This window comes from Hyperoodon ampullatus (assembly GCF_949752795.1).
Source record: "Hyperoodon ampullatus genome assembly, chromosome: 2".
NCBI classification, from domain to species: domain Eukaryota; kingdom Metazoa; phylum Chordata; class Mammalia; order Artiodactyla; family Ziphiidae; genus Hyperoodon; species Hyperoodon ampullatus.
The window spans coordinates 55,351,236-55,378,963 of NC_136915.1; the positions used below are offsets into that span (position 1 = coordinate 55,351,236).

The following is a 27,728-nucleotide window of genomic DNA, read 5'->3' on the forward strand; positions in this document are numbered from 1 at the left end:
AAGCCCTTTATTAGGTTTGGGAAGTTTCCTTCTATTCCTAGTTTGCTGAGAGTTTTTTCAGGATCCTGAATTCGGTGAAATATTTTTTCTGCATCATCCTATGGTTTTTCGTCTTTAGACTGTTAATATAGTGGATTACACTGATTGATTTTCAGATATTGAATCACCCTTTCATTCTCAGGATAAACTCCACTTGGTTGTGATACGTTATTCTTTTTATATATTGTGGATTCAATTGACTAGTATATTATTGAGCATTTTTGTGACTATGTATATGAGGGATATTAGTCTGTAGTTTTCTTGATTTGTAATGTCTTTGTCTGGTTTGGGTATCAGAGCTATGCTGGCTTCATAAAATGAGTCTGGAATGTTCACTCTTATTTTATGGGAGAGATTGTATGGAACTGGTGTTATTTCTTCTTTAAATATTTGAATTTGCCATTAAAACCATCTGGATGTGGAGATTTTTGGAGGTTTTTAAGTATTAATTCATTTTTTTTTAACAGTTATGGGACCATTCTGTTTATCTATTTCATCTCGGGTGGGGGTAGTTGGTAGTTTGTGGGTTTTGAGGAATTGGTCCATTTTATCTAAGTTGTCAAATTTATGCACAAAAAGTTTTTAAAAATTGTTTATGGGGGTCTGTGGTGATATCCCCTTTTTAATTCCTAATATTAGTAAAATGTGTCTTCTTTTCTTTGCCACTGGCTGCAGGTTTATTGATTTTATTGATCTTTTCAAAGAGCCAACTTTTAGTTTCATTAATTTTTCCCTATTTTTATGTTTTCAATTTCATTGAAATCTGTTCTTATCTTTATCATTTTCTTCTTTCTGCTTACCTTGGGTTTATTTGTTCTTTTTCTAGTTTGTTAAGGTAAAAGCTTAGGTTATTGATTTGGGACCTTTTTATTCTAATACTAGCTTTAAAAATCAATACCTTTTTTTGTGGCTCATGCTTGTTTCTTGTATTTTATTAATTTGTATACATGTCTGTACTCTCCTATTTTAAACTCCTTGAGTACAAGGATCTTATCTTACGTGACAAATCTGGGCCTACCTAAGCATCTTGTACTATATGTTTAGTAAGTATTTCATAGAAGGCTTGAATGGAAGGATGGATGGATGAAAGGAGAGTTAGTGAAGACAATGAATATAAATTATTTCAAAGATATCTTCAATATTAAGAAAATATACAGCAGGAGCTACAGGAGTCAGGAGTGTCAAGGGAAGGAAACAAAACAATTCACTCTGAGGAAAAATTGCTAAAGCCAATCTAAGCTACTTCTGATAGGGAGTATTCAGAATCTCAGTGTGGTATACAGAACACTCACAGTATGTTATGTTCAATTCTACATAGTGGATGAAACAGAGACTCTGTTTCCTAGACAATTCAACAAAATATTTTAATTTGTTAGATAATTTAAGCAAAACAATAATTTGGAAATAGTTATATCCATGATTTTCTCAATTCCTTTTTTATTTGTGATATACCTGAGATACTTTCCTGTGTTGTTAATTCATTGTCAGAGCCTCAGGATAGCCTTCTTTTCTTATTCTGTCTCTTGCTGACCACCTGAAGTCACACTTTAGGCCTCTAGAGAATCAGGCCATGAGTTTCTTTTCTAGACTTCTCCATAAAGTTAAAGCATCTGTGTTAGTTTCCTATGGTTGCTATAACAAATTACCACAAATTTGGTGGCTTAATACAACATAAATTTTCTCCCACAGTTTTGGAGGCCAGAAGTCCAAAATCAGTAACACTGAGCAAAATCAAGTTATCATTAGGCTGTGCTCTTTCCAGAGGTTCTAGAGGAGAAAGTATTTCTTGCCTTTTCCAGCTTTTGGTGGCTGCTGGCATTCCTTGGTGTGTGGCTGCATCACTCCAAGTTCTGCCTTTATGGTCATATGGTTTCTCCTCTTCTGTAGTCAAAATCTCCCTCTTTCTCCCACTTGTAAGGCACTTGTGATTGCATTTAGAGCCTACCTGATTAATCTAAGATAATCTCCCATCTCAAGATTCTTAATTATATCTGCAAAGTCCTTTTTTTGCCAAAAAAGATAACATTCATGGGTATCTTTTGGGGGGGCATTATTTAGCCTACCATAGCATCTTGATTTCTTAGTCAAGAACACTGATGAAATGGGATAACAGAAGACATTCATTATCTCTTTAAAAATGTCTTTCATAATCTGTATTTTAAAAAGCTTATCTTTTTGTCATTTATATTATTAACATTTGCATATCAAATATTCATATAAATTAATTCAGACTGATATCCTTTATAGTAGATTCCAAAAATGAATTCTAAGGGAAAAGTCCAATTTATCATATATCCATCTTTTTCACATAAAACTTCATGAATAACCATTTGACACTGAAACATGAGTGCAGAAACTATTATTATTTTGGCAAGGAACAAACAATTTCAGAATCGCTGACTACAGATATCCATTAAGTTTTATTCAAATAAGTTTTAAGCACCTGAATAACTTACAGGTGCAGATAGAATAGATATTGAATGGTTTTATATTACTTACGCATGTATGAACAAGTCATTTCAGCAAATTATAAATTGATCAAAATTTAACATAATGAACTAAATCTACAGCCACAAAGAACCTATGATTTAGGTTTAACAAAAGAACAAAAATGACATTTGCAGTGTTGTTCAGTATTAATTTGTATGGGGATGTGTAATCATCAATTAGTTATTTGACAGCTACAAATAATTGAAAATTCTTGTAGAAGATTATCTATGACTTACGTATTCCATCAGATTTCTCATAATTGAGAGACCTCCTTACAGGCCTAGTAGAACACTTGGGTAGGAGAGAGATTTGGGTGACCATTCTAGGCCTAAACTGGAGACCATTCCGATATTCCTCAATATATACTGTTCTGCTATCACTTGACACCACCAGATAGGAAGTTGAGTGTACAAAAATAATGAGCTATGTTTTGTTTTTAACTACAATATGATACACATTTTTATTGTATGCCATATAGGGTCTTTCTAAGGCCTTGTCTACATGTTAATTACTTTTCAGTGTTTTTTATTTTGATAATCAGTTTCTGTATAAGCCATATAACCAGTGTTAAATGGCTAATGCCACTAGATCACCCACTTCACCACCCAGTGTTTCCATTATAAATTCCATACATGTCTTTTTCATTATAAAATGCATACCATCTGCAATTTGTTGAAGTCATCAAAGATTGATATCCTATGGTAAACACATTTCTTTAAATCATTATAGATGGAATGCAAATGATGATTTGTGAAGGGTGAAGGTAAAGCTGCTTTAATGAACACTGTATTTGGAAATGGGATTTGACCAAGCATTATATACTTATCTAGCAACGATTTAACTTAACTTCCATTTATACACACTTGTATATGTAGACAGAGAAATCATTCAACTCTTTCACAAAATTGCCCACTGCTTGTTCCTTGACCTAGATCAAACTTAACAAAATTCTGGATAATTTGGTTTATAGGAAGGCTCCTAAATGGCATATTAATAACTTACTTAAAAAGCAAATCTTCCTTGCCTTTGAATGTAACCTAATAGGTTTGAACTCAGGTTTATGGAAGGCTGGATAACATACAGAAGAAACACATCTAAATCTTCCTGCTAGGTCGATGTTCCTAAAGAAGTTGTTTTTCAAAGGTAGAAAAGCCTAACTTTTTCACACTGCAGTTCTTGGCCTTTAAATGTTGGGGTTTCTCAGAGCTTGGTATTGCACTCTCTGTTTTTCTTCTGTACTCTATATTCTCCCCCTGGGAGATCTCATTCACTCTCATATTTTCAAATGCCATCTATATGCTAATGGGTTATAAGTTCATATCACTTGGCCAAGTCTCTTTTCTAAGCTCTAGACCTCTATATCTAACACATTATTCTATAACTCCTCTTGGATGCATGACAGGCACCTCAGACCTTACATATCTAAAACAGAATTCATGATTATACTGCACTACCCTCCAACCCCACATTTCTTATAATAGTCCCAGTCCCAGATTGCCAGGAGATACCACTCCTTTTCACTTACCCTATACATACAGTCTATCAGCAAGTTCTGTTGACTCTACTTTCTGAAAATATCTTGAGTCTATTCACTCCTATATATCTCCTTTGACTTCAACCTAGTACAATCCAATATAGTTTTCCACTTGCCTATTTGGTTTCACTTCATCCACTTTCTTTCATTCATACACACAGAAGTCAGAGTGATCTCTTTAAAATGCTATTATGATCATAGTATTCCTCTGCTTAAAACCCTTTTGGAAAAAAAAAAAAAAACCCTTTTGGCATGTTACAACAGGATGAACCTTGAAGACATTATACTAAGTGAAATAAGCCAGACACAAAAGGACAAGTGTTGTATGATTCCACTTATATGAGAATAGAATAGTTAAATTCATAGAGACAAAGTAGAATGGTGGTTCCCAAGTGCTGAGAGAGGGAGGAATGAGAGGCTATTATTTAATGGGTACAGTGGTTCAGTTTGGGGTGATGAAAAGGTTCTGGAGATAGTGGTAATGGTTGCACAATGAATGTATTAAATGCCACTGAATGTACTTAAAAATGGTTAAAGTGGTAACTTTTATATTATGTATATTCTACCACAATTAAAAAAACCTTTTGACATAAATCATGACATAAATCTATGACATAAATCACAGCAAGGGGCCTCCCTGGTGGCGCAGTGGTTGGGAGTCCGCCTGCCGATGCAGGGGATACGGGTTCGTGCCCCGGTCTGGGAGGATCCCATATGCCGCGGAGCGGCTGGGCCCGTGAGCCATGGCCGCTGAGCCTGCGTGTCCGGAGCCTGTGCTCCGCAACGGGAGAGGCCACAACAGTGAGAGGCCCGCGTACCACAAAAAAAAAAAAAAAAAAAAATCACAGCAAGATCCTTTTTGACCCACCTCCTAGAGAAATGGAAATAAAGACAAAAATAAACACATGGGACCTAATGAAACTTAAAAGCTTTTGCACAGCAAAGGAAACCATAAACAAGACAAAAAGACAACCCTCAGAATGGGAGAAAATATTTGCAAATGAAGCAAGTGACAAAGGATTAATCTCCAAAATTTATAAGCAGCTCATGCAGCTCAATAACAAAAAAACAAACAACCCAATCCAAAAATGGGCAGAAGACCTAAATAGACATTTCTCCACAGAAGATATACAGACTGCCAACAAACACATGAAAGGATGCTCAACATCTTTACTCATTAGAGAAATGCAAATCAAAACTACAATGAGATATCATCTCACACCAGTCAGAATGGCCATCATCAAAAAATCTAGAAACAATAAATGCTGGAGAGGGTGTGTAAAAAAGGGAACACTCTTGCACTGCTGGTGGGAATGTGAATTGGTACAGCCACTATGGAGAACGGTATGGAGGTTCCTTAAAAAACTACAAATAGAACTACCATATGACCCAGCAATCCCACTACTGGGCATATACCCTGAGAAAACCATAATTCAAAAAGAGTCATGTACCAAAATGTTCATAGCAGCCCTATTTACAATAGCCCGGAGATGGAAACAACCTAAGTGTCCATCATTGGATGAATGGATAAAGACAATGTGGCACATATATACAATGGAATATTACTCAGCCATAAAAAGAAACGAAATTGAGCTATTTGTAATGAGGTGGATGGACCTAGACTCTGTCATACAGAGTGAAGTAAGTCAGAAAGAGAAAGACAAATACTGTATGCTGACACATATATATGGAATTTAAGAAAAAAAAATGTCATGAAGAACATAGGAGTAAGACAGGAATAAAGACACAGACCTACTAGAGAATGAACTTGAGGATATGGGGAGGGGGAAGGGTAAGCTGTGACAAAGCGAAAGAGAGGCATGGACATATATACACTACCAAACGTAAGGTAGATAGCTAGTGGGAAGCAGCCGCATAGCACAGGGAGATCAGCTCGGTGCTTTGTGACCGCCTGGAGGGGTGGGATAGGGAGGGAGGGAGGGAGACGCAAAAGGGAGGGGATATGGGAACATATGTATATGTATAACTGATTAAATTTTTTATAAAGCAGAAAAAAAATATACAACTTGTTAATCAACTATACTTCAATAAAAAAAAAAGAGCATGAAATTGGTTTCAAGAAGATCTGAGACCCAAATAAGACTTGGAGAATGCACACTAATGATGTTTCAGGCAGAAGAAAAAACGAGAATCTCCAGAGATGTGAAATCCTATGAAAAGTGTGAGAAAAACACAGCTTTCAGAAAGCAGAGCAACAAATACAGTCACAAAATCTAGTAAAAAAAAAAAAACAAAAAACAAAAAACCTTTTGGTTGCTCATTGCTATTGTGATAAAGATCCTAATGTCTGACACCAACCAGAAGGCCTGACATGATTAGGCCCTCTACCCCTCAGTTTCTATGCTACAGTTACACTGATTGCTCTTTAAATCCTCGATGGCACAAATTTTCCTTCTTACTTCAAACCTGCCCCCTTAACATTCCTTCTCATGGAATGAAATGTTCTTTCCTCCCTTTTCACCTGGCCAACTACTGCTCATCCTTCCAGCTCTCAGCTTGTACATCAGCTCCTCCAGGGTATTTTCCCTGACTGGCTCCAATGATAGATCCTCCTATTTACATTTTAAAGCACCACTATGTATTTGTAGCACTTATCACAATTATGATTTGTTATTCAGTATTTGTCTTCTCTAACATATGGAAAACTCTGTGGGATCAGGGACCATTTTGACTTGTTCACCTAACACCTTTTAAAGAGCTGGTGCTTAGTAGCAGTTCAAAACGTATTTGTAGAATGAAAGAACCAATACATGAATGAATGAATGCCATCTAAAGGACAAAGGATAACTCATTAATGAAATAACATGAGAATTACCACTTAAAAGAGGTAATAAAAAGAAAAAAATGTGTTTTTATTATTATAAAAACAATACAAATTCCCTATAGAAAGCATGGAAGATCCAGATAAAGCATAAAGGAATATATGAGAATTACCCTATCCCACAACCCAGAAGTAATCATTGTTATATATGTTGATCTATTTCCTTTTAGTCCTTTGCATGTATGTGTTTCTAAAAGAAAGAAATCAAAACACTCAAGTAGGATAATACTATATACACAATTTTGTTTCTTTTATGTTACACTATTTACTTAAGCCCATAATATAAGTAAGCCTGAGTTAGAATATCTTTTGATAAATCTTTGACAGCATCTTGGATTTTTATTAGGATTAATTAGTGAAAGTAGATATATTGTATGAACATAAAAAAATATGAATCAGAAAAAAGATGAAAGGGGCACATATCTCAGTATAATCTAACTGAAAGGAAGACAAATTACTTTTTCTATAACAACTTAATGTTTTCTAAACTTCATTCTGCTCAGGTGGCAGAGACTTAGATTTCTGAGTAGATACAAATCTTAGTCCACAGAGTTAGGTGTTCGGGAAATAATATTTATTTCTCTAGAATTCATCTTGATTTCTATTTCATTTGCCTGAGATAATCCATCTGGGACTATCATTAGGTACAGTTAGCTTATATAGCACCAAACATTGGGGAAGAATACCTGGCCTCTGATACCAAATGTCTCTGGAGGCACACAATCATCCTGTTGAATTCTTGACCATTGGTCCACACTGCCAAGAATTCTCATTTCTATTTGTATGGGTACTTCAGGTCCAATGGCTTCTTTTCCCACTTTACTTGCCACCCAGGAGGGAACAGGAATCATTCTGCTGCTTTTCTCAATACTACAACTTGGAAATCTGTAAGTCAGTTTTTGAGTGCAGGTAGAATATTCGAACATGATGGGATATAACTTCCATGATTGTTACATTATGTGGCAAAATGGAGGTTATCCAGGTATGTCTGATCTAATCACACAGCCCTTTACAAAGCAGTAGTTTTCTCTGGCTGATGGTGGAAGAGGGAGTCAGAGATTGCAGCCATGAGAAGGACTCACTGTAGGTGGCCTCTAGGAGCAGAGAGTGGAGCCTGGCTGACAGCCACCAAAGAAACAAGGACCTCAGACATACAACTGCAGGGAAATGGATCCTGCAACAATTTGAATGAACTTGGAAGCAGATTCTTCCCAGAGCCTCCAGGTAAGAGCCCAGCCTAGCCAATACCTCGATTTCAGCCTTGTTGTACATGTACTACGAACATTCAACCCAGCCAAACCCGCCCAGACATCTGACCTATAGAACTGTGATAATAAATGGGTGTTAAGTTGCTGACTCTGTGGTAATGTGTTACACAGCAAGAAAAATAATATAAGGGGATTACATAAAAGCATGGTTACCAGGAGGAGAGGATCGTGGGGACCACCATCTACAGGAGCCCAGTCAAGATCCGCAGAACCACCCAGTTAACTCATAAAATCATGGGCAATAATAATAAATGGTGATTGTCTAAGTTTAAGAGTGGTTTGTTATATAGCTAAAGCTAATTGTTACAACTTCTGAGGTGAGAGAAGTATGGAACAAGTCCTCTTAAATGAAAAGCCCCATCCTAGTTCCAAAGATAGGGAAGAAAAGAGAAAGAGCATGAGACCTGAAGTTGAGCCCACCACTTTATAATAATGAGTTACCATTTACTGAGTAGCTATCAGTACTGTGCGAGGAGCTCTATATTCAGTATGTCATTTAATCCATACAACTCTGAGAGGTTCGTATTTCTAAGACTCAGTGATTCTATGCTATATTTTCATTTTGTGGGGTCAGGTAACCTTGATTACATTCACCATTCTATTCTCAATCCTCTAGTCTATAAAATGAGTTTGATTATACTACTTAATTCACAAGATGATACTACTCTATAAGCATCATGCTGCTTTACTTACATCAGCTGATTATGATTGAATCTGTTTGGATCAGAACATGGCTAGTTTCTAAAGGGTCTCAGGTGAGTCTACTGTGTATGCATGATTGAGAACTAGGGACATACAAAACCCCATTAATTCTTGCAGAACTTCTCTAAGATAGGTTTTGTGTCCATTTTATAGTAAAGAAACATATGCCCACAGATATTAACTAGCTTTCCCTGGTTAACACATCTTGTAAATGACACATTTCTCAAGCAGAGGAGACAACCACTCTCACCAAATCAAGGGAAATGTTGAACCTAAAAGACAGAATATTCCTACTTAACAATCGAGCCTCTTTCATTGACTTTGTATCCTCCAACCCTTTGTGGCCACCTCAGTTCTTTATGATCTCTTCACCAATTTTGTACTACACGAATAACTGGTGATAGTAACACTCAGCCTTACCGTGTATTTGTACATATGTTTATCAAGGCTTCCCCATACATTTCCTAGTTCTCAAACCTGGTGACATGCAGGCAAATCATGGTAAGAGCCCTGGCTTCGGAGCCACATCCACCTGAGTTGGCCTCCTGCGTATACTTATCTCTGTGGCCTTGACTAGTCATTTTATTTAATTAATTAATTTATTTGTTTGTTTGTTTGTTTGCAGTACGCGGGCCTCTCACTGTTGTGGCCTCTCCCGTTGCAGAGCACAGGCTCCAGACGCGCAGGCTCAGCGGCCATGGCTCACGGGCCCAGCCGCTCCGCGGCATGTGGGATCTTCCCGGACCGGGGCACGAACCTGTGTCCCCTGCATCGGCAGGTGGACTCTCAACCACTGCGCCACCGGGGAAGCCCCCATTTTATTTTTTGAATCTCAGTTTTGTGAGCATGAAATAGGGGGAAAAATAAAACCTGTACTTTAGAAACATTATACTCAATAAACATTATATTCAATAAATCTTACCTATTAGTACACCCACCCTAACCAAATGAAGTGTGGCCCATCAGTAAACAGGTGGAAAGTAGTAGGTTGAATTAGACCTTTGAATTAGACACAAATACCCTAATATTTAGAGAATAGAAAAAATGAGTCAAAATCTAGCTAAGGCTGACACTTCCATCCCTCAGAACGCGTTTCCGGAAAGTTATTTACACATGAAACTCCAGCTTAACCACAGGAAATGTTGTACAGATCTTCTTCCACTTAGGGTTACCTCCTGATAAACCCACTGTTAGGTGAAACTATCATAAGGGGAAAACGCATTTAATACACCTAACCTAGCAAACACTGTAGCTCAGCTTAGCTTACCTAAAAGAGTACTTACTTTACCCTGCAGTTGGGCAAATTCGTCTAACACAAAGCCTATTTTATAATAAAGTGTTGAATGTCTCATGCAATTTATTGAATACTGTACTGAAAGTGAAAAACAGAATGGTTGTATGGATACAGAGTGGTTCCACGTGTATTGCTTGTTTACCCTCCTGATCAAGTGGCTGACTGGGAGCTGGGGCTGGGTTTGCTGTCACAGCTCAGCATCTCCAGTGTACAGAGTACCTACTGCATATTGCTAGCCCGGGAAAAGATCAAAAATCAAAATTAGAAACACGGCTTCTACTGAATGCTTATTACTTTCACACCATCATAAAGCGGAAAAATCCTAAATTGGAACCTTCCCAAGTCTTCTAAGTCCGGCGGTCCCTACTCTATTTTTCCCACTCTGCCTCAAGTCCTTGCCCTGTGACCCGGTCCCTACCCCAAGCTCTGCTCTTCCACTTATGGGAGGAGTTGCGGATTTCATTTTACAGCGGATGGGTTTACGAGGGGAGGGTAAATCAGAGAGGCTCCACCCATCACACTGGAGGCCTAGGGGTGGGCGCTCCCCATTCCCCTCCCCTCTCGGACCTGCAAGGAGGTGGGCTGGCCGCGAAGGGAGGGCCCTGTCCCCTGTCCCTTTAAGGAGGAGGGACGAGCACCGCTGAGAGAGTCTGCATTGCCCCGACCCGTCCGCGGCCTCACCACACAGCAGCTGCAGCCACAGCTCCGGTCGCCCCTCGCTTAGCAGAGTCCGCTCCGGCCCCAGGAAGCTAGTCGCCACCATGGTGAAGATCGTGACCGTTAAGACCAAGGCGTACCAAGACCAGAAGCCGGGCACGAGCGGGCTGCGGAAGCGGGTGAAGGTGTTTCAGAGCAGCGCCAACTATGCCGAGAATTTCATCCAGAGTATCATCTCCACCGTGGAGACGGCGCAGCGGCAGGAGGCCACCCTGGTGGTGGGCGGGGACGGCAGGTTCTACATGAAGGAGGCCATCCAGCTCATCGTCCGCATCGCCGCCGCCAACGGGGTAAGGGACGCGCCCGCTCCTCGGTCGCCCCGGTCGCCCGCCCGCCTTCTGCCTCACTCTTGCGGGGCCACTTCCGCGCTCGCCGCTTCAGTCTTCACCCCCACAATTCTCTGCGCTCGCTCTTCCTGGCCTAGCGGGCCGGGCGGAGGTGGTCCAGGGCCGGACAGTGGCCACGGAGCGCCGCAGAGCTGCTCTTCTGCCAGCTCCTCCCATCCCTCGTCGCCCACCCCCCCCACAACCCCGCGGGCGGGGAGGCCTGAGGCGAAGGGCAGGGCTTGACCTTGGGAGGCCCGCCCCTCCGCCTCCTGCGCCTCCCTTCTTTCTCCTCCTCCCCCCTCCCCTCCCCCCGCCGCCTTCCAGGCCTCTGACATTTACGTTAACCTTTTCTGCTGGTGAAGATCCAGTTACCTAGCAGAGTGCAGTCGCCTTAGCCGGGAAAGGTTAGAGGCCGCCGCCTTGCTCAGAACCCCCTTGCATCCCGCCGGGTTGCCTGCTATTCTCGTCCGGGACTGGCGCTTCCCGCTGGCTGCGAGCTCAAGGCTTTGGGCACCCGCCCCCCTGGTGGTCAAGCGCTCAGTTCTGAGGAGGCGGTCGCAAAGTCCCTTTCCCCGTCCCCTAAGTTTGCTGGGACGGAGCTTCTGCCTCTGCCCTGGCGCGGCCTGGTTGCTGGGGGGCAGGCTTTTGAAAAGGGTAGTCTTTGCTCGGTGTTGCTTCTGGATCTGTTCCACCGAGGGGGCTGGAGCTGAATTTCCATTAGAACCGAAACCATCTACCCAAGGGCGCTCTTGTGTAAGCAGTCGTGGCAGGCCAGGAAATTAACGCAATACCTTGGTTCCGCCACCACAGCTAAGGAACGTTAAATGAGTTAATGGGGCAGGTCTACTCAGGTGAAACCTTGAAGTAGACTTTTCAGTCAACCTGGTACGTTTGCGAAAAGGCGGCTTTATAAAGTAGGTAAATTGGGGTGATTGTTTACTCTTATAAAAAAGTTTTCTAACGAGTTTTTTTTTAAGTTTTCTTTTTTCTTTCTATATTTAACATAAGATTTGACTTACACTCGCCTCTTCTGGAACTCAGTAATATTTAGTAATATTTTTATCCATTTTAGCAGTACTTTATTTCTCTTATTAACATACTAAGTGCCATTTTGCCAAGCCCTGTGAAAAGTACTTCCCTGCAGTATCTCATTTATCCTCCTGTAGCCTTATGAGGTAGATGCTATTATGGGCATCTTCAAGATGCCAATGAGAAAACTGAAGCTTAGGTAGGTTCAACAGGAACTCTAATGGCAGCACTGAGAATCTAGTATAGACCTGCTAGTTCCAAGGACTTGAACAGTTTCTGGGAATGAAGAGACCCTTGAGTCTAAAGATGTATTTTCCAGCTGTCTCTCAAATCTAAACTGGGAACAATCTACATCTGCCTCTCTGGATCAAACATTTATAAACATCAGTGAGAGAAGATTGTCTGGATTTGTTTTCTTTATGCTCCTGAATTTTCAGACAACCTCACATTCCCTTGAAAGAAGAATGAAGAATGAACAAGACCTGTATCCCAGTACAGCTCTTGTTCATTTCCCTGTTATCACCTGTGTTGAATTTGCACTTCTTCAGCAAATACTGAGCCTATACTATGTCAGAGAAATGGGTGGAATAAAAAGATGATTTAGAAGCAAGATTTGTCCTTAAGGGGCTTACAGCATAGTGGGAATTTAAGGGGTCCAACTGGAAAACTGTCCATTTGAGAGTAGCGTGGGGTGGAAGAAAAGAATTAGTTAAGACTAAAAATATGTGTTCTTAAAACCTCTTCACCCTTCTGCTTCTACCCTGTTGCTTTCCCCGCCCCCTTTTAGCCAATCTTTGTAAAGATTGTCTGCATTCACCATCACAGATTTCTTAGCTCCCGTTCACTCACCACCTTAATGCAGTCTGGCTTCTGTTTCTTCCACCACTCCACTGACATTGCTCTTGCCAAGGTTACTGATGACTTTCTGGTTGCTAAATCCATTGCACACTGTTTAGGCCTTATCTTATGTGACCTGCCTGTTGCATTTGGCACTGCTGACTTGGTACTCTTTAAAAATTCTCATTCCCTTGCCTTGATCACTGTCTCCTGATTCTACTCACACTTTCTGAGAGTTCCTTCATGGACTGCTTACTCTACCCACATCCTAGCTATTCCCTAGGTTTCCATCCTCAGCTCACTGTTCTCTGATTTTATTCTCTCTCTCTCTCATCCCTCACCAGGGATTTAAATATGCTGCTCTTTCTCTTCTGGTGCAGTCCAGATAGCATCTTCAGAAAGCCTTTCCCAGCAGCCCCTGTCTGCCACTCTTCTCCCTTAACTGACCTTTCCCCATAGGTACCTCTAGAATAGATGAAATTGTCAGTTTACATGTGACACTCCCTCGTACCTAAGGCAATGCAGCATTCAGTGAATCCTTGTTCTGTTGCCCTGAATTATGAATTATGAAGTATATGGAAAATACTTCAAGTATATTCCAGCACTTAAAGCCAGCATATAGTTTATGACCCATACATTTATTCTCATTAAACATTTATTATGTGCTTACTTCTTATCAGTCATTGTGCTTAGTACTTGGGATATAATACATTCCTGCCCTCAGTAAATACATAGTCTAGAAGGGGAGGTAGACAGGAATAAGCAGACAGCACAGTGTGTTAGGTGTTGTGAGGGAGTTATGTGCCAGATGCTGAAGGGTCAAGAGCATGGCAGGCTGTACTTGGGCGCGGAAGGGGAAGCGAAAAAGTTTTCTCAGAGGGGTGGTAGTGGAATTGAGGCTTACAGGATGAGTTGGAGTTTCTAAGGTGGATTTGTTGGGGGAGGAATTCTAGGCAGAAAGAATAAAAATCATAGGAGTTGGGGACAGTTCTCTTGGGCAAGTTATTCAATTTCTGATCCTTTTTCCCCCTTGTCTGTGAAGACTGGAAATGGTAATAGGTATGCAGTGAGGCTCTTGTGAGGATTAAATGAAACAACATATTTAAAAGTGCCTGGCAGCCCCTTTTCACCTGGAAACTGTTTGAATGACACTTGTAGGGAAACCTCAGGATGAGCCTGAGGGCAGGACTTTCTGTTATCAATGTTCTCCTAATATGGGGACACTAAGTTAATCATACCCAGCCTGAGGCACATATTAATGCCCACACCCCATAGATCTCAGCGTTGTCTCCTACCTTCCTCTTACCCTCAATGGCCCCAACCAAAATAGAGGAATACCTTGTTAGTCAGAACCCAATTGGGTACAAGTGACAAAAACTTAGATTAGCCCAAGCCAAAAAGGAGGGAATTTGGGATACCTTCCAAATGCTCATTTACTGCTTAAAACTTTACCCAGACTGGAGAGGGGGAAGGGTAAGCTGGGACGAAGTGAGAGAATGGCACAGACATATATACACTAGCAAATGTAAAATAGATAGATAGTGGGAAGCAGTAGCATAGCACAGGGAGATCTGCTTTGTGACCACCTAGAGGGATGGGATAGGAAGGGTGGGAGGGAGGCTCAAGAGGGAGGAGATATGGGAACATATGTATACGTATAGCTGATTCACTTTGTTATAAAGCAGAAACTAACACAACAATGTAAAGCAATTATACTCCAATAAAGATGTTAAAAAAAAACAACCCAAACTTTACCCAGACTGACAGTGTCCTCAGCCACTCCCTGCGGGAATCTAGTATTTGGAACACAGTCCTGGCGTATCTGTGTTTGCTACTGTTTAACATCTCTTGCATTCCAGGAACAGAGGGGGCAATTCCCAGTCTCTTTTCCTGACTCTGTGACTGTGGGCCAGGGACACCTGAAATGTTTGCTGTAGTGAGAAAATAAAGCAATATGTGTGGAAGTATCTTGTAAAATATAAAACGTGAGGCGTTTTTAGTGTGGTTGCTTCCTGCAGTGTGTGAAACAACGGAGTTGGAGGATGGGGCTCTCTCCAACCAGCCTCTTCAACCTGCTTCTTCAACATGCTCTACTCTCACATCTGGTTCCACCTGGAGCGTTCTTCTCGCCCCTTCACCTCCAGGTCTGGGTTTAGTTGGCACCCCTCTGCACCCAATCCCTGAATCAGGTGCACCACTCTTCTGCTCTCATAGCCTGTCTTGCTCACCTCCATAACAGCGCTGACGGCATCTTATAGTGGTTGTTGGGTTGCTTGTCTGTAACCCACCTGGCCTCCAACACAAACCTTCTTGACTGTAGGTCTCAAGTGGATGCAGCCTGGGCTTGTCTTGTTCTCTGTTTATCCCAGGAGACCATTCAGATTAACTGCGAGTTCATCTTGAGCTCCCCGCCAGTGTTTTTGGTCCTCACACTGGTTGGTTTGGCCCCAGAATGGCTACTCACCCTGCTGATTAAGCCCATGGGACTCACACAACGTAGTGACCATTTCAGCTCACTCTTTAGCAACACAGGTGTTTGTAAGCATATTAGAGTTCAGTATAAGAGACTGATATTTATTCAGAATCAAATCCTACCCCCAAATCCTTATCCCCAAATCCTACCAGGTAGTGTGACCCAGGAGGAAAGTACTCCTTGGGCAGAATCATTCACACTCAACAGCAGGCAAAAACAAATTCATGTATCAGTTGCCAAAATAAGCCGTATGGTATAATCTATAGGAAAACAGGATCTCACCCTCCCTGTATGCTGCTAACAACAGTTTAAAAGGAAGAGTTCAAACTTAACCCTGGGAAGATTTTTATAATATATGGATAGTCATATCAACCCTGGGGTGGTGGAAATTGATATTTCCCAATATCCTTCTGGGGCCCTCTTGCAATCTCACATGACTCTTTTGTATATTTAAAGCTCTGAAAGTCCTACTTAACATTGCCCAATCCAGTTTTCCCAAGCTTTTAAGTAAGATATAACAATCCCTGAAACTGCTTGCTTTGGGATATACTTATTTATGGAAAAGATCAACTGGATGAAATATCAGAAGACCAGAGTCCTGATTCCAACTCCACCATTTCTAGCAGGTTGGACAAGTCAACCAAGTCTTTCTGTACCACCACCTACCTGTCACATTTCTTCTTTTCAGAAACACTTTGGGGCACTCATGAAAAAGAAAGAGGAAGAAATTGTTTCCAGTATGAAAACATAGTGTTCAAAGTGTTTCAGACTCATTGGCCTGACCTGATTGACATTCCTCACTGTATTTATTCAGGGCTTCATTCACCTTTTCTATCTTGTGCCTCAGGAACTCATCTGAGTGGTGATTGGGATAAGCATTGGGAAGGGAGACTTCCAACAGTTGAAGTTTAAAAAGCAACCAAACCCTGAGGCAAAAGCAACCCCTTTTCACCCTTTCCAAACATTCCCCCCACCCCTAGGGCTACCCTGTTTGTGGTCCGTCCGTTTGAGGACACCAGGTAAGAAAAGTCTTCTCCAAATTCTCCCAACTGAAGGTAAGCCCTCGATTACTTGGCGCACTCAGGAGCCATTTAAAACAATTTTTTTATTTTTTAATTTGTGTGTGTGTGTGTGTGTGTGTGTGTGTGTGTGTTTTCACATCTTTATTGGAGTATAAATGCTTTACAATGTCGTGTTAGTTTCTGCTGTATAACAGAGTGAATCAGCTATTTGCATACGATATCCCCATATCTCCTCCCTCTTGCATCTCCCTCCCACCCTCCCTATCCCATCCCTCTAGGGGGTCACAAAGCACCGAGCTGATCTCCCTGTGCTATGCGGCTGCTTCCCACTAGCCATCCACTTTACATCTGGTAGTGTATATACGTCAGTGCTTCAGTAGCCATTTTTAAAATGTGATTCCCCACTTTAACCACAGCTCCAATGGCCACAGAATGACTGGGTATGTCTGTGTCAAGTTCAAGGAAATTTAAGGGAAAATGAATGGATCATAGAAACTTGCCTGCTTAACTTTCTTAGAGGTGTAGCCCACTCAAATCATTCTTCTGAAAGCCTTTCTGAAGTCTGAAGGGGTCCAGAATACATCACTGTGGCATAAAAACTATTTCGAGCTGAAGGCCTTTGAGAATAGGCATTTTTCTGAACCCCTTTCTCTGCCTAAAAGCAGAGCCTCCTCAGTTGTCATAAATCCCGTCCCTGGGAGAGAGTTTTTGGAAACCAAGGAAAATTGACTCAGCACCACACCTAAACAGACATTATCACAAAATTATAATATCCCCTACCCATTCCTTTAAGGCCCCATTTATCTTTCCTAAAAGTCCTTTGTTTCTCCAACACTGATAACCACAGTGAAAGTTCTCACCTAGATAGAGTTTTGAAGCCTGAAAACATTAGCTTTTATTTTTTGGCCTCTATGCTTTGTCCCTCCCCTGATTTCTCTGTCACTGATGGTCACTTTAAGGCAATAGGAAAAGCTAGGCTGGGTAAGAAGACAGTATCCTTAATGAGTTATTTGCTGGTAGGCTAGTTCCCACTGTGTGGCAGAGAATCCCAGGAAAGATTTAAGCCTTTTCTGCTACACCTGCTGCTTCACAGGTAGCTGCTTTAGCGTAGGCACACAAATGGTCTTCATCTCAACTCTGCAGTGTACAAATTACTGGACTTGGGCAACATGGTGTACAAGGCACAAAGAATACTTTCCTTAGCAGAACCATCACCTCCATTTCTGCTTGCAGGATGCCTAGTCCTTGCCTGAGCTCCTCTCTGTATTGTGGCAAGAAGCAGCCAACAAACACTCCTGTTCTGAATTCTCCTAACCATTTGCCTAGAGCTACAGGTTTGGTTGGCCCATGGTCTGCCTTCCAGGGTAGTGGTGGTAAAAATTTTGCCATGGCCATAAAAAGTATGCCAATGCTGCATATTTTAGATTCTGTTTTGGTACAGAACACCAAATTTTATCATTAGTTAAAACGTAGGTTTTGGCTGCTATAGCAGAGTTCTAAAATAAGTTACTTAAAATAAAAGTTCATAGTAATAGGTTCAAGAGTATTACCCTTTCTGTAATAGACTGGATGTGGGCAGTCCAGGGCTGGGGTGATGGCTCCACTGTGTCAGAGGATGCATGTTTCTTTTCTTTTGTTGCTCAGCCTTCCCCAGTGAATTGCCCTATCTGCATAGTCCAACGTGGCTGCCTACCACCATATGGTCATTCCAGCCAACAGGAAGGGGAGAAAGAGGGAGGAAGGTACACCTTTCTCAGAGGCTGCACTGTTCCATTGGCTGAAACTTAGGCTAAGTCCTCCTCAAGCAGCAAGGGAGGCTGGGAAATACAGGTATACCTCATTTTATTGCACTTTGCTTTTTTGCACTTCACGGATACTGTATTTTTTGCAAATTGAAGATTTGTGGCAACTCTGTGACGAGTCTTTTTTTCCAGCAACGTTTGCTCATTTCGTGTCTTTGTGTCAAATTTTGGTAATTCTTGCAATATTTCCAACTTTTTCATCATTATTATATTTGTTATGTGATCAATGATCTTTGAAGTTGCTAGTGCAAAAAGATGATAACTCACTGAAGGCTCAGATGATGCTTAACATTTTTTTTACCAATAAAATATTTTAAAATTAAGGTATATACAATTTTTTTAGACATGATGCTATTGCACACTAAACAGACTGCAGAATAATGTAAACATAACTTTTATATGCACTGAGAAGCCAAAAAATTCGTATGACTTGCTTTATTGTGATATTCACTTTATTGCAGTTGTCTGAGAACTGAACCTGCAATATCTCTGAGGTATGCCTATATCGATGTTATTCTGGGTACTATGTGTTAGGCTAAATATTGTGGGTGTCAGTCTAAATGAAAGGGAGTATTAATCTTGGGGAATACCCCACAGTCCTCATTATCATAAACATGCTTTCCAAATTTAGTGAAAACCACTCAGTCATTTTCAAGTGATAGAGTTACAGAGGGAACATAGAGACCTAATTTTATATCGGTACCTAGATTTTTTTAAAAGACCTTGACTATCATTTATTCCAACTACAGGCTTAGAAAGGAACCTAGGCAACAATCATTCTCATTGTGGAGGACTTTTAAAATAAAACTACTTTATTGAGATATAATTCACACACCACACAATTTATCCATGTAAAGTGTACAACTCAGTATTTTTTAGTGTAGTTGCAGAGTTATGCAACCATCACCACAATCTGATTTTAAAATATTTCCATCACCCTGAAAGAAGCCCTGTGCATTCACAGTCAATCCTTCTTGCTGCCCTACACCTTCAGCCCTAAGCAGCCACTAACTCTACCTTAGGCCTCTATAAATTTGTATGGGTGGGATTTTACACAGACTGAATGTCCAGTTTTGCTTGCCAGGCAGAAGAAATTATATTTGGCAGGCGAAGCCCTGGGAACGTGAGAAGCAAAGGCAAAGGGTCCGCCTCCAGAACAGGGATTAGTATCCTGTGCTTCTGTGCACATTGTCCGAGCATCGGAGATACAGGATCAAAATAATGTCCTCATTCTCAAGGAGCCTCTAGTTGAAGGAGGTAGATTGACACAAAGACAGACAATCACCACTAAGTTTTATAAGTGCTAATACCTGAGGGAAAAGAGATGGTTGTGGGCGCTCAGAGCCGGGACTCCTGCCCCAGCTTGAGGCAGGGGTTATGTGTGGGAGGGGGTAGTGTGTCCAACGAAGCCTTTCTGCAGGAGGTGAGTCTATTTTTCTCAGCACACTCCTTGTCCAAAGCCAACCAGGCTGTCAAAAAAAGGAGGAGAAATTTCTCCAGGAGAATAGCTTCTTCATTTTCTTGAGTGTAAGCAATCAGATTTCTTTTTTTTTACAAACATATTTGAACGTATATATCCAAATTAGTATTGTACCCTGCCAAATCACCACTCTGGGAACCATACACTTATTCCAATGATGCATCTAGTGCTCAAAGCATTTTGAAACTCCTCTACGGGAATTATTTTTCAGCTAGTCGGTTTATGGGTCACCTAGGGAAACCAGTCACATTATTTTATAGTCATGCCTCATTTTTCACCTAAAACGATGTAACAAGATTTGATCACCCACTTTATTCATTAGACATGGCTCCAACCAATTTTCTTCTCTTTCCAAAGTTCACATCTATTCTCAAAGGATGAAATTTGTTAAGACTGAAGACTTTCAAAGAAAGTACCACAGACTGTAAAGACAGTTGCCCGAAAAAGAGTTCCAGAAATGTTAGTGCAATGTCAGCATTGTTTGAATACATACGTTGCTACCCAGGGTGCTTGTTTTGAAGGAGATAATATTAATTTAGATGAAAATACTCTGGTATAACTGTTGAAAATGAATTACATTTTATACTGTTCAAGCACATTGCCCTGTCGAGAAGGTCTTAGAAGACAGTTCACGCTGAGGGAGATTCTGGCATTCTGCTTTCCTTCTGCAGTTTACTGCAGTGCGCTGGGGATCCAGTTCTCGTCCATCCAGTTCTCGTCCATCCTGGTAAACATCTCAACATGCTTTGGTGCATTTAGAAATTGTACACAGTAGGAAGTTTTGTGAAAGCCCAAGTAGACAAAATGACCCTGACCTTGGAAGGGAGTACTATCAGTTCAAAGCCACGAAAACCAGAAACCTAGGTGTTAAGCCTGTGTCCACCTCAACTCTGAGAGATCATCCCATGATTGCAAAGAGGCCAGAAAATGGAGCTGGGTTGGCATAACTGTGTGGGGACGGGGAAAGACCTTTTGCTTTGGTAATAAAACTATTATGTTACGCTGCCTCATGGGGACTTTGAAAGAAATGCATTCTGTGGAGCCAAATGAAATCCATTTAAAAATGAAGCAAAAGGGAAATAAGTGTAGGAAACTCAGATGGAATTGGGAGTGAGGTTGGCTCCTGTCACAAAAGACAGCTGCCTCTCTGGGTTGGGCCATGCAGTTGGCACCAAGCCCTCTGAGGTCAAATTCACGAGAAACATGCTTATCACACAGTTCACCATAGCCTTTTACCCTGTAAGTAGATTTGGTATAAAGAGAGTAAAAATATCTGCCTTAACGATTAATGTGAGAACAAAGTAAAATTTGTGAAGCACTCACCATGGTGCCTGACATTGGAAGTATGTAGCAAACAGAAGATTCTGATGATTCTAATGATTATTATGATTATTCCAAACTCTGAAGCCAGTGGAGGGGCAGAGGGGAAGGTCTTCTGTGTCTGTCATCACCTCCACTGCCTACATGTCCTATCCTGTCTCTGTCCATACATTTTCCCTTGATCTGTGAGACAGAGGTTCACAGTTGCTGTAAATGTCAGTCACAAGGCCATTGATTTGAGGCCTTCACCTTACTGGAGTCATGAGCTAGCAGTGCGTAGTTGAAGATGGGTATTTTGAGATGGATCTGTGGCATGGTTACCTGGCCCAGGCCAATGTCATTCTACAGATGGGAAGCTGCAAGAAATGTGTGCTGGCATTACTGTGCACCTCCTGGACCACATGTATTTTCTCATTCAACAAGCATTGCTGAGCACTCTTTAAGTGCCAGGCACTGTGTGAGATGGTTGCAGGTACAAAGATAAATAAGACAAAATCTTCATTCTCAAGGATTCATGCTGGTAGAGGAGAATCCATAAGTAGTTACAAAAATATGGTGTGAATACTAGTGTATTAGTTTCCTGTTGCTGCTGTGATGAATGACTCCAAACTGGGTGGCTTAAAACTACAGAATTTATTTTCTTACTGTTCTGGAGACGAGAAGTCTGAAATCAAGATGTTGGCAGGGTTGCACTCCCTCTGAATCTCCAGGGGAGAAGTTCAGGGAATCAAAGGATCACAGAGTCACTCAACCCCACCTTGAAGGGGAAGGGAAGAATGAGGATGTTTTCTCTGCCCATACAAGGTGATTTTTGAGGCAAGTGCAAGATGATGAAGAGGAATCAGGGACACCTTAGCTGAGAGTGAAGTGAGGGTGGAGGCAGGGCACAGTCGCTGCTTTAATGCATATACCCAATACCGTTGTTGTCCTGTTTACAACTATACTAATGGTAATAATTGACAAGAAGATTCCAGTGCTCCATAATCCGCACTGCTTCTGTAGACTTCTGACATAATGTCAAACGGAAGACAGGCCACTTGGTGGCTCCTTGAATCTTACCAGATAACTTTAGTTCATAGTGATGGGTTGGAATTGAAGATGTTGGTTCAAATCTCAGTTGTACAATTTACTGCGCAATATCATGTATTCTGCTTAACTGATCTAAAGCTCAGTTTTCACACTTGTAAAATGGAATCAATTCTAGTATCTGCCCTATTGGAGAGTTTTATGAGAATTAATTTAAATAATGGGCATACAAAGGTTTGGAGGACTCTAAGGTGCAGTCATTGGTGCAGAGAACTCCAATCTCCGTCTCTGTCTTCACTGGCTTTCTTCCCTATGTGTCTGTCTCTGAATCTCCCTCTCCTTATAAAGACACCTGTGATTGGATTTATGGCCCATTCTAATCCAGTATGACCTCGTCTTAATTTGATCACATCTGCAAAGACCCTTTTTCCAAATAAGGTCACATTCACAGGTATCTGGGGTTCAGAATTTAACATATCTTTTTTTTTTTTTTTTTTTTTTTGGTGGGATGCACAGTTCAACACACAACACGTGTGCTCTGTCTACCAAGTGCAGTGGGTTGTACAGGCACCAAAACTCATATACTTTGCACTTGCCCAATATCCCGATGAGAGTCACCTGGAATCTATTTCCTCTTAATTTTTTCCAAGTTCAAATGTGCTTGATCATCCAAAGGAGCCATACAGCCTAAGCACCAGCTTTGGCATTAAAACTGGTGTCGAAGCCTGCCTTCCAGTTTATTAGTTGTGAGACTTTGAGCAAGTCATTTATTGCCTAAGCCTCAGTTTCCTCATCTGTAAAATGGGGATTGTGAGGATACCTACATCGTAGGGTTGTTATTAAATAAACCTGCCTGAGAACCTACATGTAATCCTGTGTACCATGATAAGCCCTTTACATGATCTCGTTTTATCCTGTCAACAACTCTTAAGAAGTTGGTAATTAGACCTCTGTTTTACTGATGAGGAAATAGAGGGTAAGTGATTTGCCTAAGATCACCAAGATACTAAAAATTATCAAGAGTAGGGATGCAAACCTAGATTTCCACTATGCTGAATTCCTCAAGGTAGACTTTTTTTTTCTTTTTTTTTTTTTTTTTGCGGTACGTGGGTCCCTCACTGCGTGGCCTCTGCCATTGAGGAGCACAGGCTACGGACATGCAGGCTCAGCGGCCATGGCTCATGGCCCTAGCCGCCCTGCGGCATGTGGGATCCTCCCGGACTGGGGCACGAACCTGTGTCCCCTGCATCGGCAGGCAGACTCTCAACCACTGCACCACCAGGGAAGCCCAAGGTAGACATTTTTATTTTTATTTTTATTTTTATTTATTTATTTTTTTAATTTTATTTTGCGGTACGCGGGCCTCTCACTGTTGTGGCCTCTCCCGTTGCGGAGCACAGGCTCCAGGCGCGAAGGCTCAGCGGCCATGGCTCACGGGCCCAGCCGCTCTGCGGCATGTGGGATATTCCCAGACCGGGGCACGAACCCATGTCCCCTGCATCGACAGGCGGACTCTCAACCACTGCGCCACCAGGGAAGCCCAGGTAGACATTTTTAATAGAGTTATCTAGAGCTGTAGTCTAGGGAGTTCCCAAATCTTTTATGTTGTGGTGTAACTTTTGATTTTCCTGAAGCCTTGTTCTCACTTAAATCTTAAAACCCAGCAAGAGTGTACTGCCTCTGCCCACTTGGGCTACTGTTTATCCCAGGAATTCCCATAAATGGTGTAGAGTGGGAAAATGACCACATCTCTTTAGATCGCTGTTTTAAAAGCTATTGCATATTGTGTATTTGCCACATAATACAATAAGAGGCAACACATCATGATGGTTAAGAGGGTGGGTTCTAGAGCCAGATTCCTTGGGTTCAAAACCCATCTCCACAATTTCCCAGCTATTTGACCTTGGGCAGATGACATAACCAGTGTTCTTATACCTAAGATAGGGGCCGAGAATAATAGTATTGATCTCATAGGGCTGTTGTAAAGATTAAGTGAGTTAATGCTTGTAAAGCTCTTGGAACACTGCCCAGCACATCGTGACCTACTGCAATTATCTCCTACTTTACAACAGCTTTTAAAGCAGTGTCATTGTCCCTGTTTTACAAATAAGAAAAATGAGACCAGAAAGGCCATACACAGCCAGAAGCTGGCAAAGGCAGGATTCAGACCCAGGCCTGTCTGAAGTCCTCTGGTTAGAGCAGGGACTGTAGATTCCCCTTCCTCCACATTTTTCCTGGCCCATCATAGGTGTTTAATCTATCCCACAGGCCGACCCAGAGCATTGATTCTCTCCTGCCTGGGCCCACGTGCTTTAGAGATCAGGGGTTGTGTTAGAAGGATGGGATCAGTCCTTCTCAATATCTCTATTTTGGTAGTTTATATAACATTTACTGAGTGGCTACTCTACAGCGCGGCATTGTGATAAGCACTTTACGTGCCTTTCCTCATTTGTTGTCAGAACCTTTAAAGGAAGTTTTACTATCCCCATTTTACAGAAACTCAGACTCAGAAAGACCCCATAGAAAAAGATGTCCCCTTTTTGTGGCCACCTTCATTCAGTTTCTTTACAGCTGGACATCCTAGTTTGGCCAGACCGTGCAATTGGAAAAATCCTTAGTGAGGAGACAGAATAATGTAACATCTCTTCTTCTTAAAAGTCAAGAAATCTGCCACATTTTAATTATTTGACAGAGGGCCAATCACTGTCTGCCACAGAATTCCAAAGGACTTGATTCTCATTGTATTCCAGGTGAATGGTACCCCCGAGAGTTATGTAATGCTGCTCCAGGCAGGTAGCCCACCCATTCGGAGGCTGTAGGAAATCTTGCTTGTGTTTCCATTTTCTAACACAAGAGGGAAGCATACAGCCATGAATGATTTGAAATAAAGCAATTCTTTATAGATAGCCCTCTTTTTACCAAAGGATTTTAATACATAGTCCCTGGTAATAGCCAGAATATGGGAAAATATTCTGCTAGCTCCAAATGAATGTTCTTCAGGGATTTAAATGAAAAAAATTTTAAGGATACTCCAGAAAGGAAATAAGATAAAAATACATGTAAAAATTTTATATGAACCATATTCATTATTTTTTTTTTTTAGGTCAGAATGATTGAATATTGGTGATTTCTTATTAACCAGGAGTCTTCTTGACATGTGCATTTTGTATGAAAGTAATTCCTAAGCCTTGAGCATCTTCAAGTTGGAGAGACTGTTTTTAGATTTAACCACACAAATTAAGAATGGTATTTGTGGAGTGGGGAATGCCTTCCAAAAATTTTCTCTCTCCTCTGAACACTCACAGCACCCTTGCAAGCTCCCAAATTTTACTCCTTTTAAAATGATTTATTGACTTATTAATCTCTCCTTTTAAATCGGGGGTTTGACAACTTGAGTCTGTCATCTTCCCGTGGTGCACAGTGCCTGATGATCTGAATGGAAAAAGTCAGTTTACATAGTAACTGTTGGACATATGGGTGTAAGCAGAGGGCCAACAGACTGGCAGATGCTAAAGGATGTACATGCTCCTAGGCAGCGGTTTTGTTTGTTTTTAACTTGAAAATATGCTTCAGGAGTGTTTTTTGAACCTGGGATTCTGTACAACTCTAAGCAAATAATTTGGTCCTTGTAATTCTTCTGGCCTTGTACCTTTATAGTTTAAGGTAGTTTCTCCTTTTCTTTAAAGGACACTTCCTAACTCTATTAAAACATAGAGTTTTACCCATAGATAGCTATTAAACATAGAGTTTTACCCATAGATAGCTATTAAACGCAGCTACATATTTTCAGATGGTTCAGGGTAGTCATAAAAGCTAACTCTTATGTAGGACTCACAGGGCACTAGAACCAGCCAGTGCTAAGCTCTTTATATTTATTAACTCATTGTACCTTTATACAACAAACCTGTGCAGTAGGTACTATATCTCTCTTTTTTTAACTCTCTTTAAGAGATGCATTTTTTTTTAAATTGAGGTATAATCAACATATAACATTGTGTTAGTTTCAGATGTACAAGCTAATGATTCTAGATTGCAATACTATGAAATGATCACCACAGTAAGTCTAAGGAGGTGCTATTATCAGTCCCCACTTGAGAAAATGGGGGCACCGAGAGGTTAAATACTTTGCCCAAGGTCTCCTTGCTGTTGGCTGAGGTTGCTCAAAGTGTGAAGGCAGGAGGTTTCTTTTCTTCCTCTTCTTGCCTGGATGGGACAGCAGGTGGAGCCTGCCTCAGAGCTGGCAAATGGGAGCCATGCACTACAGAGCCCTGCTCAACACACTGAAGCGTGCAGGTGTGGCAAGTAATAGAAACCCAGTCTGACACAGTGAGCCTCTAAGAGGACTGTATCATAAGGCCAGAGGGTCTCCTGAAAGCCAAGGGCAGGGTGGGCACTTGGGCCTCACAAGAGCCTGAGGCAAGAGGAGCCCAGGCAGCTAGGCTCTGTCTCTCCTCTCTGTTTATCTCAGCACATCTGCTTCATTTTCCTCTCTCTCTGCTGACTCCATTGTCAGTGTAAGTTGGTGCAGTGTGTGTGTGTGTGTGTGTGAGAGAGTGAGATCTTAGCTATATACTCATTTACTCAAACTCCTATGAATATTTCAAGTTTATAAATCAAATGTTTATTTACTTTTTACAGCCTTTGTCTAACAAGCAAAACTTTGAAAATATTCCCATTGTTCTCATATAATCTAATAATGATAATAGCAGATACTTGTGTAGGGTACCCTATGCCAGCAATGGTTTTAGAATTTTCTGTATATTGCTTCATTCAGTCATGACTGCAACAATAAGTGATATAGGGGGACTGTTGTTCTCCCCATTTTTACAGATGGGGCAATGGAAGCCCAAAGAGGTTAAGTAACTTGTCTGAGGTCACACAGCCAGTGACTGGCAGAACTGGGTTCCAACTCTTGTCAGTCTGGCCTTAGAATCCATTCCCTGAAATATTGCAGTAAACTCTCTACATCTGATGATTTAAACATATAAGTATGGTACATTCAAAGTTTTCTTGAATGATCCAATAATGTTTATAACTTTTATAAAATTCTCTTACTTGAAATCATAAGTCAAAATAAGTTACTCACCTATATCTTATAAATTGGAATCACAGGGCCGATCTATTAGATAAACTAATATCCCAGAGTCTCTTAATGTACTTAAAGTATAGGTTTTCTCCCAGGCTTATTGCAAAAATATTGATACTATGATTTATTATCTCTCTACTATGAGTTTGATTTACTTCATATCTACACTTAATTCTACATCTTTTTATGTTAAGAAGTGCCTAATCCCTGACTTCAAACTATATCACAAAGCTACAGTAATCAAGACAGTATGGTACTGGTACAAAAACAGAAATATAGATCAATGGTACAGGATAGAATGCCCAGAGATAAACCCACGCACATATGGTCACCTAATTTATGACAAGGGAGGCAAGAACATACAGTGGAGAAAGGACAGCCTCTTCAGTAAGTGGTGCTGGGAAAACTGGACAGCTACATGTAAAAGAATGAAATTAGAAT

General features: G+C 41.1%; 1 protein-coding gene across 2 annotated transcripts in view; it reads left to right on the forward strand.

Moving 5' to 3' along the window:
• Positions 1-10,930: 10,930 nt before the first annotated feature.
• PGM1 (phosphoglucomutase 1) overlaps positions 10,931-27,728 on the forward strand; it is a gene marked incomplete at its 5' end in the record, with an annotated part of 55,129 nt that continues 38,331 nt past the window's right edge. For both annotated transcript variants that reach the window (XM_079697427.1, XM_079697428.1), the window contains one exon: positions 10,931-11,176. In XM_079697427.1, coding sequence (XP_079553553.1) covers positions 10,931-11,176 — 246 coding nt within the window. The remainder of the gene's footprint in view (positions 11,177-27,728) is intronic.